Raw genomic sequence first — 15,040 nt, forward strand, 5'->3', positions numbered from 1 at the left:
ATCACCTGGAGAACAGCACAGTGAGGCGGAGTGAGATATTTTAGGATCTGCTGGCAGCAGAGAGCCGAGGGCACAAATTACCGACCTCAGGGTGTTAAATTGACTTTTGGGGACAACCCCACGCAGTGCCAGCAGTGACTTCTTGTGTGGGGACAATTCCAGCTGCTCAGCCATGCAGCAGGGTGGCTGTTGCCTGGGAAAGGAACTTTCCCTGCTGAGCCATTGTTCGGGGCTGAGGTCCTCCAGGAAGCAGCTGGATGGATGTGGATTGTTAGGATCTTACAGCCCTTCATCCCCAGGCACTGTGCTTATCCCAGCTTCCCACATCCTCCTTCCCGGGGTGTTAATGCCTTAAACATGTCCAGGAGTGGAACCTCTGCCTGCTCCAGGGCTGGAAAGTGATGGATTCACATCCATTTATCCCCTGGGGGTGGAAGCAGAGGGTCACTGCATGGATAAAGGGAGTGATGGCAATGCAGGGTGCCTGTGCCCCGTCCCCTGGGCTCAGAGGAGCATTTGAGCTGCCTGGGGCAGGTTTCAGCAGAGCTCCAGGAGGTTGGATGGGAAGAGGTGACAGTGCCCTGTGGTCCCCAGGGTCCCACCATCCTGCCATGCAGGTGGGAGTTGTGTCCAGGAGGAATCCTGTCCCCTTTGCAGCATGAGGGGTCACAAGAGGAGATGCATTGCAGGAGAGTTATGGAGAAATTTCTCCACTCACTGAATGGTGAAACATGGGAACAGGCTCCCCAGGACAGTCACCTTCCCTGGGAGCCTTCCAAAATGAGTAAACCAACACTTCAGGATACAGTTTGATGAGCATGGTGGTGAAAGATTGGATTTAATGATCCTGGAGGTATTTCCCAACCTGAAAGACTCCAGGATTCTTTGACCCCGACCCTCACCCCCGTGTCCTGGTGCAGGGGGATGTGGTGAGGCTGTTCCACGCCGAGCAGGAGAAGTTCCTCACCTGTGATGAGTACAAGGGCAAGCTGCACGTCTTCCTCCGCACCACCCTGCGCCAGTCGGCCACCTCGGCCACCAGCTCCAACGCCCTGTGGGAGGTGGAGGTGAGCAGGGAGGGTACACAGGGGGTCTTTGGAGCAGTCCCAGTCCCTGCTGCGCTGTGGCTGAGCTCTCCCCTGCCTCTCCCAGGTGGTTCACCACGACCCGTGCCGAGGGGGAGCCGGGCACTGGAATGGCTTGTACCGCTTCAAGCACCTCGCCACGGGCAACTACCTGGCAGCAGAGGTAAGGGGGTGGCAGAGGGGTGCAGGAACGTGCTCTGGAACTGTGGCACCCCTTGCAAAGGCAGTGCCCACCTTGGGCAGGGAGTGATGCCCAGCGTTTCCTCTGGTCCTCTCTGGTTTGCTCTGGGATCCCCAGTGACTCCTTCTCGCTGCCAGGAGGTGTTGGCACCTGACCATCAGCATTATTTACCTGGTTTAGGACCAAAGTTTTCTCCCTGAAATCCCCCAGTGGAGGGGTTTACTTGCTCAGGTGGCTGGGTTTGGTTCCTTTTCTGGCCCAGGGGGGCAGCAGGGGGTGGCTGGGGCGTTTCTGTGCTCACCCCATGCCAAGGGACCGACTGGCACAGCCCGGTGCGTTGGAAGTGGGACGTGGCTTACCCTGCTGTCCTTGCCTGGCAGAGGGTGGGGGCAGAATCTGGGTCTGGAGGCACCATCTGCCAGGTTTTTCTTCTCCCTTTCAAGGCCAGCTCAAGGCCTCCTGATAGAGGCATGATTGCTGCACTTGGATACTGGGGTGTGTCTGGCACTGCCAGCACCGAGGGCTGTGCTCTGCTGCCAGGGCAGCAGGGACATCCTGGGGATGCTCCCAAACTCCCAGGACCCCTCCATCACTGCAGGATGGAAATCAGCAAACACTGGGGCTCTGAAATGGGTTCCTCAAACCCAAAGACGCTCTGTTAACACTTGAAGACAAAAGATCTCAGACTGAGCCCATCCTGGGCTGGTGCTGCTCACTGGGAGCTCAGCCTGGATCTTCCAGGGAGTTCTTGCTGCCACACAGAGCCCTGGTCTGCTCCTCTGGGCTCCCCCATCCTCCTCCCAGGGCTGGGACACCGTGCACTGGGCGCAGGCCACATCCTCCAGCCCCACCTGGGCAGATTTTCCCTCTGATGAGTTCAGGGAAGGCAGGAATAGGGATCACACACCGTCCCCAGGGGTTTGGAGGGACCGAGCAGGAGGACTGACAGCTGCTTTTCATCTCCCTCTTTAACTTTTCAGGAAAACCCAAGTTATAAAGGAGACGTGGCTGAGCCCAAAGCAGCGCCCACGGTGAGCAGAACCGCTGCTGCCGCTGCCCCAACCACGCCAGCTCTCAGCCAGGGCCTGAAAGCAGGGAAATGCCCCAAAACAGAGCCCTCTGAGGGGACCGCAGCCGAGTTTGTCCCACTGTGCCAGCCCAGCATCCCCTGCCCTGCACTTAGAGCAGTGTGAGAGGGCCCTGCCAAAACCTCTCAGAGGGGTCCCAGTGCATGTTGGCTCTCCAGGCCACAGGGAAATGCTTGGGAGATGGGGGAGCCAGATGTTCAGGGGGGTTTTTCTGTGCTGTTGGTGAGGTTTGGATCAGGGGGGGCCTCGTAGCTCAGGTGCATCCACGCTGCTTGTGCTCAGCCCCAGAAAAGCTTCTGCTGCATCCCCCCGACGCCGTGCGGGGCAGGGGACCCCCGAGCCGGGCTCAGAGACCCCCTCCCCACCGTGCAGGGGGGCAGCAGCCGTGCCAGCCGCAGGAACACGGGGGAGAAGATCAAGTACAGGCTGGTGGCCGTGCCCCACGGCAACGACATCGCCTCCCTCTTCGAGCTGGACCCCACCACGCTGCAGAAGACGGATTCCTTCGTCCCACGGTACGGCAGCGGGCTCGGGGTGAGGGAGGAGGCTGAGTGCTGAGGGAAGGGCAGCGCTGGTGTGGTCACTCAGCAGGACATTGTGCTGTTGGCAGGAACTCCTACGTGAGGCTGCGCCACCTCTGCACCAACACCTGGATCCAGAGCACCAACGTGCCCATCGACATCGATGAGGAGAGGCCCATCCGCCTCATGGTACGGCCCTGCTCCCTCCTCCCTCCCTGGCCTTGTTCCCTGTTCCCTGAGAGCTCTTAGGCTGCTCCTTCCCTCCCAGGGATAAAACACCCGGGATGATCCAAAGGGGTGGGTGGACACCAGCCTGGAGCCCACCCCCGTCAGCCAGAGCCCACCCCAGCCCCTCTGATGGGGACAAACTGGGACACTGATGTCAGCAGGGGTGGTGGCAGATGGTGGGGACACGCCCGGCATGGCCCTGTCTGTGTGATGCTGCTTCTCTGTTGCTTCCCAGCTGGGCACGTGCCCCACCAAAGAGGACAAAGAAGCTTTTGCCATTGTATCCGTGCCCGTGTCCGAGATCCGGGACCTGGACTTTGCCAACGACGCCAGCTCCATGCTGGCCAATGTGGTGGAGAAGATGAACGAGGGTTTCCTCAGCCAGAATGACCGGAGGTAAAAGGTCCCTGGGAGATGGGGCCGTGCTGGGCTCCTCCAAGGGCTCCCCAGCAGGACGGGGCCCCTGCCTGGTGCTGGTGCCAGCACTGCCCTTGCTTCCCTGCCCACAACCCCAATCCTGCTTGTCCCAGAAGCCTGGCGAGGAAACCAGATAACGGCACAGCCCCGCTCTGGCCCCTCCTAGAAAAATATCCTAGAAAAATATCCCAGAAAAATATCCTAGAAAAATATCCGAGGGGCTGGGAGATGGCCCCACGATAGGGGCAGCCGCCTTAGTCACTGTATTATTTTTAGGTGGGTGGGTTCTTGGTGCTTCCTGAGCAAACACAGATCCCTGTGGGACAGAGCGAGCGGCTTCCGCCCTGCCAGCCTGGCCCACGGGGGTGACCACAGGGGCAGAGGCGTTAAATGCAGAATCCCTGGTGTAAGCCACAAGCAAAGCCCCCCAGACATTCACCCTGGCACGTATAGGAACCATATGGGCTGCAGATCCAGCCACTGACCTCCTCAGGGAGTGCAGGATCAGCCAGCAGCTCCCTTGGCAGGTTTCTGAGGCTCTTTGGTCCCCGAAACCCACCAGCATCACTGCAGGGACCTGAGTCTGGGCAGGTGAGCAGCCCCCAGCCCACTCACCGCATGTCCCTTTGCAGGTTTGTGATCCAGCTGCTGGAGGACTTGGTGTTTTTTGTCAGTGATGTCCCCAACAATGGCCAGAACGTGCTGGACATCGTGGTGACCAAGCCCAACCGGGAGCGGCAGAAGCTGATGCGGGAGCAGAACATCCTGAAGCAGGTGGGGGGCCCTGGGGCCCTGCATCCCAGCAAGGCTGGGACATCTATGGAGATGTCCTGTCCTGCTGGGGCCACTCTGGGGGCCAGAGGGATGGAAAACACCACGGGGGAGGGTCTGGCCTCCAGCTCATGCCATGGTGCCCAGCCATGCACAGGGGGCTGGTGTGGAGCAGGACGCAGCCTGATCTCTGCTTTTGGGCAGATCTTTGGGATCCTGAAGGCCCCGTTCAAGGACAAGGGCGGGGAAGGGCCCCTGGTGAGGCTGGAAGAGCTGTCGGACCAGAAGAATGCTCCCTACCAATACATGTTCCGCCTGTGCTACCGCGTGCTCCGGCATTCCCAGGAGGATTACCGCAAGAACCAGGTGCTGGGGGGCGACTGGGGGGTGACTCCCCCTCCCCGTGGAGCCTCGGGGGGGCAGGGGGACATCGCTCACAGCCCCTCTGCGCCCGCTGCAGGAGCACATCGCCAAGCAGTTCGGAATGATGCAGTCCCAGATCGGCTACGACATCCTGGCCGAGGACACCATCACGGCCCTGCTGCACAACAACCGCAAGCTGCTGGAGAAGCACATCACCAAGACCGAGGTGGAGACCTTCGTCAGCCTGGTGCGCAAGAACCGCGAGCCACGGTGCGTGGGGGGCTCCGCGGGGTGAGAGGGGAACGGGAGCCCTGGGGAGCCCCCCTCTCATGGCAGAGCTGCCTCTCCCCCGGCAGGTTTTTGGATTATCTCTCGGATCTCTGCGTGTCCAACCACATCGCCATCCCCGTCACGCAGGAGCTGATCTGCAAGTGCGTGCTGGACTCGAAGAACAGCGACATCCTCATCAAAACTGAGTGAGTGGTTGAGGGAGAGGGTTTCACATCAGGGGTGTGTCGTGGGTTGGTTGTCAGGCACCCACCAAAGCCTCACTCTGCAGCTGGACAGAGGAGAGAAAAATTACTGAAGGGTTCATTGGTTGGGATAAGAACCAGGAGAAATTTCTCCTCAAATACAATCACAGGCGAAACAGGCTCTAGTTAGGGGTATGAATTAAGCTTGTTCTTAACTAAATCAGAGCAGGATAATGAGAAGTTAAATAAAACCCTTACACCTTCTCCCCACCCTACAAGAAACCCACCACAGGATGGGCCTGGTCCCACTGAAGCTCCATCACCTCTTGAGGTGCAGCCCCTCCATCCATGGGAGCATCTCCAGATTTCCCCTTTCCTGTCCCAGGCTGAGGCCAGTGAAGGAGATGTCCCAGACCCACGAGTACCTGAGCATCGAGTACTCAGAGGAGGAGGTCTGGCTCACCTGGACAGACAAGAACAACGACCACCACGAGAAAAGCATCCGGCAGCTGGCACAGGAGGCCCGGGCTGGCAATGCCCATGATGAAAACGTCCTCAGCTACTACAGGTGATGCTCCTGTGGCACCTCCTCTCCAGGTGAGGCTGTGAGGGATGCACGGCCTCACTCCCTCTCCCCCTCACCCCTGGGCAGGTACCAGCTGAAGCTCTTTGCCCGCATGTGCCTGGACCGCCAGTACCTGGCCATCAAGGAGATCTCCCAGCAGCTGGGGGTGGACCTGATCTTCCTGTGCATGGCAGATGAGATGCTGCCCTTCGACCTGCGCGCCTCCTTCTGCCACCTCATGCTGCACGTGCACGTGGACAGGGACCCCCAGGAGCTGGTGATGCCCGTGAAGTTTGCACGGCTCTGGACGGAGATCCCCACAGCCATCACCATCAAAGAGTGAGACACGCCAGGGCTTGGGATGGCTCTGAGGGACAGGGCAGGATGGGGGGTGGCAGATGCTGTGGAAGAGAGTTTGTGGAGTGAGCTGGGTGGGTTTGAGCCCTCAGAAGGAAGTGGGCTCCATCTGTCACAGCATCACTGCTGGTCGTGGTGGCTCAGGCACCGCCTGGACAGTTCCTGCCAGCTGGGTGTGAGGACACCCGCTGTCCCCAGCTCACCCCCATGTGTCCCCTTGCAGCTACGACTCCAACCTCAACGTCTCCCGTGATGACAAGAAGAACAAGTTTGCCAGCACCATGGAGTTTGTGGAGGACTATCTCAACAACGTGGTGAGCGAGGCCGTGCCCTTCGCCAACGAGGAGAAGAACAAGCTCACCTTCGAGGTGCGGCACCTTGCAGGGCGTGACACGGTCTGGCTGCCGCTGCCCCTGCAACGTCCCTGTCCCCCACCATGGATTCTCCTGCTCAGCCCTGCGCAGGGCGAGGTCTGGAGCTGCCTTGTCCTTCCCCAGGTCGTCAGCCTTGCCCACAACCTCATCTACTTCGGCTTCTACAGCTTCAGCGAGCTGCTGCGCCTGACACGGACCCTGCTGGGCATCATCGACTGTGTCCAGAACCCTCAGCTGATGATGCAGGCTGTCTACAATGACGAGGTGACCAGGGAGGTGTTTTCCATGGTCTGCCCAGTGTTTTCCATGGTCTGCCCAGTGCTTTCTAGTTTTGGTGACAAGAAAACTGGACACTGGCTTGCTGGTGTGGTCGTGTGGGCAGTAGGACATGGGGTGGTGAGAGTTTGGCTGTGCCAAAATAAATATTTGGTGCCTTCTGCTCATTCTCTGATTAAATCTAGAGTATTTTCCAGACCAAATGGGTCTTTCCTTGGTCCTCTGCCACCTCCCTCTCCACCCACACTAATTGTGGCTGCCTCTGCAGGGAAGAACGTGCGGAGGTCGATCCAGGGCGTGGGGCAGATGATGTCCACCATGGTGCTGAGCAGGAAACAGTCCATCTTCAGCCCCCCCAGCCTCAGCACTGGCTCTGCCCCCGAGCAAGTGGACAGAGGGAGGAGCATTGAGAACGAGAACATTGTGGTGATGGAGACCAAGCTGAAGATCCTGGAGATCTTGCAGGTTGGAGCCAAAGGAGTTGTGGGACCTGTGGGATGGGGGCGTGTAATGTGATTTTCTCAGGCAGGGGCACAGTTGGCATGAAGAGGGCACTCAGTCACTTCTGGTTTCTCCTTCCCTGCTGCTTCCAGTTCATCCTGAACGTGCGGCTGGACTACAGGATCTCCTACCTGCTCTCCGTCTTCAAGAAGGAGTTTGTGGAGGTTTACCCCATGCAGGACAGCGCAGCTGATGGGACAGCTCCAGCCTTTGACTCCACAAGTAACTCTCCCACTTTGCTCCTGGTGCACCCCCAGCTCAGCAAGCCCCAGGGGCTGGGAGGACATAGGTGGCAGAGGTGACATCTCCAGCAGAAGTGACATCTCCAGCAGCTGCTGCTGGCAGGGGGCGGGGAGGGATGGAGTCTGTGTTTTGGTGGGAACAGGATCAGGGAGCTGGGTTGGTTCCTGTGGGTTCCTGCCAAGACACAGGGCTGGCATTGTCCACCCTTGTCACTCCCTTCCTCTCCCTGCAGCTGCAGCCATGAACCTGGACCGGATCGGGGAGCACGCCGAGGCCATGTTTGGTGTGGGGTGAGTCCCTTCCCTCACAGCTCCCCTTCCCCTTCTGTCCATCCTGCCCAGGCTGGGAGCTGCAGGTGATGAGCAGGATGAGGTTCTAAAGGCTCTAAAGCTGTCCCCCTCAGCCCCTGAGCTCCATGTTAATGCCTAGCGCTTCCATCCCGCTCCAGGAAATCGAGCAGCATGTTGGAGGTGGATGACGAGGGAGGGAGGATGTTCCTGAGAGTGCTGATCCACCTGACCATGCACGACTACCCCCCACTCATCTCTGGCTCCCTGCAGCTCCTCTTCAAGCACTTCAGCCAGAGGCAGGAGGTCCTGCACACCTTCAAGCAGGTGACACTGAGGGGACCTGGAGATCCCACACCTGGCTGTGGGTGGGGGACGTGGCGTGGATCCTGGCCCTTTCCTTGGGGGGGAGATCTGGGAGTGGGATTTGTGCCCCGAACTGGAAACCCCTGGGAATGTCTCTGCAGGTCCAGCTCCTGATCTCAGCCCAGGATGTGGAGAACTACAAGGTGATCAAGTCAGAGCTGGACAAACTCCGCACGATGGTGGAGAAATCAGAGCTCTGGGTGGACAAGAAGGGCAGCACCAAAGGGGACAGCACAGGGGAAGGGAACAAGAAGGAGAAGAAGGAGGTGAGAGCCCTGAGCACGACACTGGCATCCAGGGTGGGGAAGGAGTGGGAGGCAGGGGGGAAGCTCACATTTAATCCAGCATGATTTAATCCTGATGCCTCTCTATGGGCTCAAGGGGGAGGCTCCAGAGGGTCCTGTGGGGTGTGGCTGGAGGGGCACAGTGTGACCCCAGTGCTGTCGTGTCCCCTGCAGCATGGTGCCGACGAGGAGGTCATTGCTCCAGGAGAGAAGAGCAGTGAGAACTACCAGATAGTGAAGGGGGTGAGTGACATCAAACCCTGGTGCACTGGCAGGAAGGAAAGGGGCAAAATCCTGGTGGGATTTCCAAGTTCTGCTATGCTTCAGTAGAAACAAGTCCAAGCCTGGCTTGCTCCTGCCAGCTCAGCACAGGGAGAAGCTGTCACATCCTTGCACTGGGGGGACCAGAGGGGACTGGGTGGGTGACAGCTGTGAGGGCTGTGCATGGAGGATCCCTAAGGGAGGGAAATTTCAGTTCTGAAAGGCTGAAATTTCTGAGGCTGAGATTTGTGAGCAAAGCAGGGAACACCCGGGATTACAGAGGGAACACCTGGAATGCAAACCAGCCCCAGTGCTGGTGGCCATCCTGAGTGGCTCCAGGCTCAGCCCCTGCCCACCGTGGTCCCTCCGTCCCCAGATCCTGGAGCGGCTCAACAAGATGTGCGGGGTGGGGGAGCAGGTGCGCAAGAAGCAGCAGCGCCTGCTGAAGAACATGGATGCCCACAAGGTGATGCTGGACCTGCTGCAGATCCCCTATGAGAAGGTGGGTGGACAGAAACCAGCTGGTCCTGAGTGCCCAGGGCAAAGGGGGCACATGGGGACGCCCCTGAGTGGACTCCTGCCACTCCCATCCCTCTCAGCTCCACGTATTTCTCCTCTGTCCCCTCCTCAGGGGGATGCCAAGATGATGGAGATCCTCAAGTTCACCCACCAGTTCCTGCAGAAGTTTTGTGCTGGCAACCAGGAGAACCAGGCCCTGCTGCACAAACACCTCAACCTGTTCCTGACCCCGGGGGTAAGGAGAGGACACGGAGGGGCAGCAGCACAGGGAGGGAATTCAGCACCACTCCTGGGGCTCAGAGCATGAGATGGAAAAGCCAGGAGGAGACACCAGGCAGGGCAGGAGTTGGGGACAGTTCCTGCAGCTCCCTGATCTCACTCTGCCCCTTGTCCCCAGCTGCTGGAGGCAGAGACCATTCAGGGGGATGCCAAGATGATGGAGATCCTCAAGTTCACCCACCAGTTCCTGCAGAAGTTTTGTGCTGGCAACCAGGAGAACCAGGCCCTGCTGCACAAACACCTCAACCTGTTCCTGACCCCGGGGGTAAGGAGAGGACACGGAGGGGCAGCAGCACAGGGAGGGAATTCAGCACCACTCCTGGGGCTCAGAGCATGAGATGGAAAAGCCAGGAGGAGACACCAGGCAGGGCAGGAGTTGGGGACAGTTCCTGCAGCCCCCTGACCTCACTCTGCCCCATCTCCCCAGCTGCTGGAGGCAGAGACCATGCAGCACATCTTCCTCAACAACTACCAGCTGTGCTCGGAGATCAACGAGACGGTGCCGCAGCACTTCATCCACTGCGTGGCCACCCACGGCCGCCACGTCCAGTACCTCGACTTCCTGCACACCATCATCAAGGCCGAGGGCAAGTACGTCAAGAAGTGCCAGGACATGATCATGACTGAGGTGAGGACCTCTCCTGCGGAGGGCAGGAGTGGGGGGGAAGCAGGACAAGGCTCTTGGAACCTGCACCGTTGGCTTCTTCCTTGAGAAGAGCTTTCCAGCCATGCTGGATCCTCCCTGGAACCAGCCAGCCCCAGTGCTGGTGGCCATCGTGAGTGGCCATCAGTCATCTCCAGGGGCTCAATGCAAGGTCCAAGAGTCAGTTTGGGAGTCCCATAATTTTTGATTGCACTGCAAATGCTTGGTTTTCTCTGTAGACACAAATCCCTGTCTCCCTCCTCACCCACTGCTGCTCATCCCCACTGCACAGGGGACACCATTGGCCTTGGAGGCTTCTGACCTTCCTTTTTCAGAGTGGTGACCACTGAGCACTGAGCACTGACCCTTCCCTGCAGCTCACCAACGCCGGGGACGACGTGGTGGTTTTCTACAACGACAAGGCTTCGCTGGCCACCCTGCTGGAGATGATGACAGCAGCCAGGGATGGCGTGGAGGAGAACAGCCCCCTGATGTACCACATCTCCCTGGTGGACCTGCTGGCTGCCTGTGCCGAGGGCAAGAACGTCTACACCGAAATCAAGTGCACATCCCTGCTGCCCCTGGAGGACGTGGTGCGGGTGGTGACACACGAGGACTGCATCACGGAGGTACGGGGTGGCAGCCAGGAGGACACTGGGGCTCTGCACTGGTTGTCCCCTGACGGTGTCCATGCCCATTTCCCCCTCCCTGACAGGTGAAGATGGCCTATGTGAACTTTGTCAACCACTGCTATGTGGACACGGAGGTGGAGATGAAGGAGATCTACACCAGCAACCACATCTGGACCCTCTTTGAGAACTTCACCCTGGACATGGCCCAGGTGCGTGGGGAGGGTTGGGTGGGAGGGACACAACAGTGGTGGCTTGGATGGGGACAGGGTGGTGTCACCAAGGCTCCCTTGAAGCCTCCTGCAGGGCATGGATACACATGTGGAGCCCCATATAGCTGCCACACTTGGGGCTGGGGAGTGGTCAGGGCTCTCTGCCCTACCACAGGAGCTGTGTCACCGGCCACATCCCTCAGCTCAGTGTGGTCCCAGCAGCCTCTGGGCAGACACGAGCTGGCCCTGGTGCCTTCAGCATCCTCCCTGTCCTGACAGATGTGCAAGAAGAGGGAGAAGCGCCTGCCGGACGCCACGCTGGAGAAGTACGTGCTGACGGTGGTGCTGGACACCATCAACGCGTTCTTCAGCTCGCCCTTCTCGGAGAACAGCACCTCACTGCAGGTGACAAGGCTGGGCAGGGTGGCAGGGGGAGGACAGTGGCTCAGCCAGGCCCCCAAAACACGGTTTGGATGCGTGTGCTGACACTCCTGTCTCCTCCAGACCCACCAGACCATCGTGGTGCAGCTTCTCCAGTCCACCATGAGGCTGCTGGAGTGTCCGTGGCTGCAGCAGCAGCACAAGAGCTCGGTGGAGTCCTGCATCCGCACGCTGGCTATGGTTGGTAAGGAGCCACTGCCGTGCCCAGGGGACAGGGCCACCCTGGGCTGTCTCTGCCCAGCAGCGAGCAGGACACTCTGTCCCTCCTGTGGGGGTGGCAGGACACCACAGTGAGGGGCTGCCAGCTGGGGATGGGGACATTCAGCTCCAGGATGTGCTTTTTTTTGAGCTTCAGCACACTCAAGGTAACATGGGGATAACCAGAGCCTGGGCTTGGCTGGGAGCTCCCTGGAGTGTCCCTGCCTGGACACAAAGCCAACACTGACAGTGGTTTTCCCTGGCCAGGACTTTGCCCTCGGTGTGCAGCTGCCTGACTCAGGCTGAGGGCTGTTAGCACTGAGTCACCGTGGAAAGGATTGCTGGTGGCTGGGCTCTGGGTGGGGATTTCCCTTTGGAATTCCAGGCAGGGTGCTTGCAGCCTCCCCACGCTGGGCTTTCCCAACCAAAAACTGGGGCTGGGGCCAGATTCCACCCTGCGTGGGGCTGTGGGTGTTGGGATGTGTGGGAACACTCCAGCCCATGCTGGCCTGGAGGAGTTTACTGGTGTATTTACCCCAAATCTCTGCTGCCAAATGAGGTGAACGCTGGTGAAGGGGTGCCCAGACAGGGTGGTGGGACCCAGCTGGATGGTGGCTGTGCCAACCCCATCCCCGTGTCCCGCAGCCAAGAGCCGCTCCATCGCTCTGCCCATGGACCTGGACGCCCACGTGAGCTCCTTGCTCAACAGCAGCTCCACCAGCACGGTGCAGAGGAACACCTCGAGCTACAAGGCAGCCACACGCACCTTCCCCCGCGTGTCCACCACCCCCAACCAGTGGGACTACAAGAACATCATCGAGAAGCTGCAGGTGCAGGGCAGGGCGTGGCAGGGCTCAGGTGGCAGGAGGGCACTGGCATGGCAGGGTCACTCTCCCGTGTGTCCCCTGGCTCTGAAGGGGGGTGCTGTGGCTTGCAGGACATCATCAACGCCCTGGAGGATCGCCTGAAGCCGCTGGTGGAGGCTGAGCTGTCTGTGCTGGTGGATGTCCTGCACCGGCCGGAGCTGCTCTTCATGGAGGGCACGGAGGCGTTCCAGCGATGCGAGAGCGGGGGGTTCCTGTCCAAGTGAGGCTGGTTTGGGGCTGCCCTGGGGGTCCTGGGGGTGCTGGGAAGGGTTTGGGACCCTCATCCTGGGTGGGCTGTACATCCCTGTGTGCCTGGAGGGGCGGTGGGGGTGGTTCCCCCTGGGATCTCCAGGTCCCTCCCAGCTGTGTGACAATGGCTTTGCTGTGCCAGGCTGGTGCAGCACACCAAGGACCTCATGGAGACAGAGGAGAAGCTCTGCATCAAGGTGCTGAGGACGCTGCAGCAGATGCTGGTGAAGAGGAACAAGTATGGAGAGAGGGTGAGCACCACGATCTGTGTCCATCCAGCTGGCAGAGCCCACCATGGGCACCCAGGGGTGCTCAGCTGGTTCTGCCCTGGCCCCAGCCGTGGCATGGGGACACTGGTGACATTTGTTTGCCTTGGCAGGGCAACCTGCTGCGGAAAATGCTCATGAACAATTACCTGCAGAACAAAAGGTCCAGCTCCAAGGGGGAGATGGGGGATGCTGCTGGGGGAGGTGAGTGCCCCTCTCCTGCCCCTTCCCCTCAAATTCCCAGCTCCCAAACAGTGATGGGACCAGGTCCGTGGCTGGTTGCCGTGTCCCCAGCTCCATGGGAGCAGAGGGTTTGGGGAGGTGAAGGGATGGCACTGAGATGCCCTGGCAGTGGTGGAGCTGTGCTGGCTCTGTGCTCTCACAGCATCACGTCCCTCCTGTCCTCTCACGCAGGCCAGGACCAGGACTGGTCGGCCATCGCCGCTGTCCAGTGCCGGCTGGACCGCGAAGGGGCCACCAAGCTGGTGGCTGACCTCATCATGAACACCAAGAACGAGAAGATCTTCCAGGAGAGCATCCTGCTGGCCATCCGCCTGCTGGATGGAGGCAACACCGAGATCCAGGTGCTGAGAGGGGTTGGGCAGCCAGGGGTTGATGTGGGCAGTGTGAGGGTCCAGTGCTCAGCCCAAGGCAGTGGATTTGGCCAAAACACCTCTTGTTTGTGCTGAAATCTGATGATTCGAGTTTCCCAGCTCCATGGCTGGAGGAGAGGCTGGAGGCTGTGGGAAGAGCAGGTGGTTCCAGGTTGTTTCTGGAGTTCTGCTGATGCCCTCTGCTGGGAATTCCTAAAAAGGCTCAGGGCTGCAGCGCTGGTGGGGGACCTCCAGGATTATCCCAAACCCTTTATCACAGGGAAGCTGAAAAATGGTGTGTGCAAAACCCAGTGGGGCTCCAGCAAAAAAACAGGTTATCCTGGGTGACACCTGGAGTGCTGAGGCTGCTGCCCGGAGGGACAGGCAGGGACACTTTGGACCCCGTGGTGGGGACCTGAACGTGTGTCCTTTCACCAGAAATCCTTTTACAACCTCATGACGAGCGACAAGAAGTCCGAGAAGTTCTTCAAGGTCCTGCACGACCGGATGAAGAAGGCGCAGCAGGAGACCAAGTCCACGGTGTCGGTGAACATGAGTGACATCGGGAACAAACCCCGCGAGGACAAGGACGAGCCAGACCCTGGCACCAAAGGTACGGGGCAGTGTCCCCTCGTCCCCTCAGGAAGGCCAGCACTGGCTTGGTGACAGCCTGAGCTGAGGAGGGGACAATTCCCTCCAGGACGAGGAGACACCTTCCTGATGCCCGGCACCCCCACGCGGTACCCAATGGCCGTGGGGTTCCGGAAGGGCCACGACCCCGGGGAGCAGGGCCAGAACAACGAGATGGGGGTGACGGTGCTGATCATGGAGCCCATCCTGCGCTTCCTGCAGCTGCTCTGCGAGAACCACAACCGCGACCTGCAGGTCGGTGCTGGGGCTCTGGGGTTCTGGGGGTCAGCTCTGGGGTTGGGCTGGGGGAAGGTTGGGATCTGCCCCAGTTTGGCCCCAAAATGCTGTGGCACCCTGCAGCTCTGTGCCTCAGTTTCCACGTGTGCAGGCAACATCCAGCTTGGGGTTTTGGCAGGAGTTCATGGCAGGAGTGGGTGTGGGACAGAGGTTTGAGGTTACAGGGGCAGTCCCAGCCCAAATGTCCCTCAAACTGCAGCTGGAGGGGTGTGGGGAGAGAGGGATCGGGACCCCATGGCTGGGCTCTGCTCCACAGAACTTCCTGCGGTGCCAGAACAACAAAACCAACTACAACCTGGTGTGTGAGACGCTGCAGTTCCTGGACATCATGTGTGGCAGCACCACGGGCGGGCTGGGGCTGCTGGGCCTCTACATCAACGAGTACAACGTGGCTCTGATCACCCAGACCCTGGAGACCCTGACCGAGTACTGCCAGGGGCCCTGCCACGAGAACCAGGTCCGGGGGTCATTCCCCAAACCTCATCACAGACCAGGGGAGCTTTTGGGGAGGATGTGGGGGAAGAAGGGAGAGGTTTTGGGTTCAGAGTGTGAGCAGGAGCAGAACGTGGGCAGCAGA

At 59.7% G+C, this 15,040-nt stretch overlaps 1 protein-coding gene across 1 annotated transcript in view; it reads left to right on the plus strand.

Moving 5' to 3' along the window:
* Positions 1 to 15,040, plus strand: part of ITPR3 (inositol 1,4,5-trisphosphate receptor type 3) — a 38,476-nt gene that overhangs the window by 13,469 nt on the left and 9,967 nt on the right. The window contains exons 8-42 of the mRNA XM_041468267.1: positions 921 to 1,067; positions 1,153 to 1,248; positions 2,247 to 2,297; positions 2,727 to 2,869; positions 2,965 to 3,064; positions 3,339 to 3,499; positions 4,153 to 4,294; positions 4,496 to 4,657; positions 4,752 to 4,924; positions 5,011 to 5,130; positions 5,513 to 5,695; positions 5,780 to 6,031; positions 6,273 to 6,417; positions 6,547 to 6,692; positions 6,966 to 7,164; positions 7,293 to 7,422; positions 7,676 to 7,733; positions 7,892 to 8,057; positions 8,198 to 8,362; positions 8,555 to 8,623; positions 9,018 to 9,143; positions 9,273 to 9,395; positions 9,867 to 10,067; positions 10,460 to 10,711; positions 10,798 to 10,923; positions 11,203 to 11,328; positions 11,428 to 11,548; positions 12,208 to 12,392; positions 12,500 to 12,648; positions 12,820 to 12,928; positions 13,057 to 13,147; positions 13,358 to 13,527; positions 13,975 to 14,149; positions 14,237 to 14,421; positions 14,720 to 14,920. Coding sequence (XP_041324201.1) covers positions 921 to 1,067; positions 1,153 to 1,248; positions 2,247 to 2,297; positions 2,727 to 2,869; positions 2,965 to 3,064; positions 3,339 to 3,499; positions 4,153 to 4,294; positions 4,496 to 4,657; positions 4,752 to 4,924; positions 5,011 to 5,130; positions 5,513 to 5,695; positions 5,780 to 6,031; positions 6,273 to 6,417; positions 6,547 to 6,692; positions 6,966 to 7,164; positions 7,293 to 7,422; positions 7,676 to 7,733; positions 7,892 to 8,057; positions 8,198 to 8,362; positions 8,555 to 8,623; positions 9,018 to 9,143; positions 9,273 to 9,395; positions 9,867 to 10,067; positions 10,460 to 10,711; positions 10,798 to 10,923; positions 11,203 to 11,328; positions 11,428 to 11,548; positions 12,208 to 12,392; positions 12,500 to 12,648; positions 12,820 to 12,928; positions 13,057 to 13,147; positions 13,358 to 13,527; positions 13,975 to 14,149; positions 14,237 to 14,421; positions 14,720 to 14,920 — 5,148 coding nt within the window. The remainder of the gene's footprint in view (positions 1 to 920; positions 1,068 to 1,152; positions 1,249 to 2,246; positions 2,298 to 2,726; positions 2,870 to 2,964; positions 3,065 to 3,338; positions 3,500 to 4,152; positions 4,295 to 4,495; positions 4,658 to 4,751; positions 4,925 to 5,010; positions 5,131 to 5,512; positions 5,696 to 5,779; positions 6,032 to 6,272; positions 6,418 to 6,546; positions 6,693 to 6,965; positions 7,165 to 7,292; positions 7,423 to 7,675; positions 7,734 to 7,891; positions 8,058 to 8,197; positions 8,363 to 8,554; positions 8,624 to 9,017; positions 9,144 to 9,272; positions 9,396 to 9,866; positions 10,068 to 10,459; positions 10,712 to 10,797; positions 10,924 to 11,202; positions 11,329 to 11,427; positions 11,549 to 12,207; positions 12,393 to 12,499; positions 12,649 to 12,819; positions 12,929 to 13,056; positions 13,148 to 13,357; positions 13,528 to 13,974; positions 14,150 to 14,236; positions 14,422 to 14,719; positions 14,921 to 15,040) is intronic.

Source organism: Pyrgilauda ruficollis, unplaced genomic scaffold (genome assembly GCF_017590135.1).
Source record: "Pyrgilauda ruficollis isolate IOZ18807 unplaced genomic scaffold, ASM1759013v1 scaffold216, whole genome shotgun sequence".
NCBI lineage: Eukaryota > Metazoa > Chordata > Aves > Passeriformes > Passeridae > Pyrgilauda > Pyrgilauda ruficollis.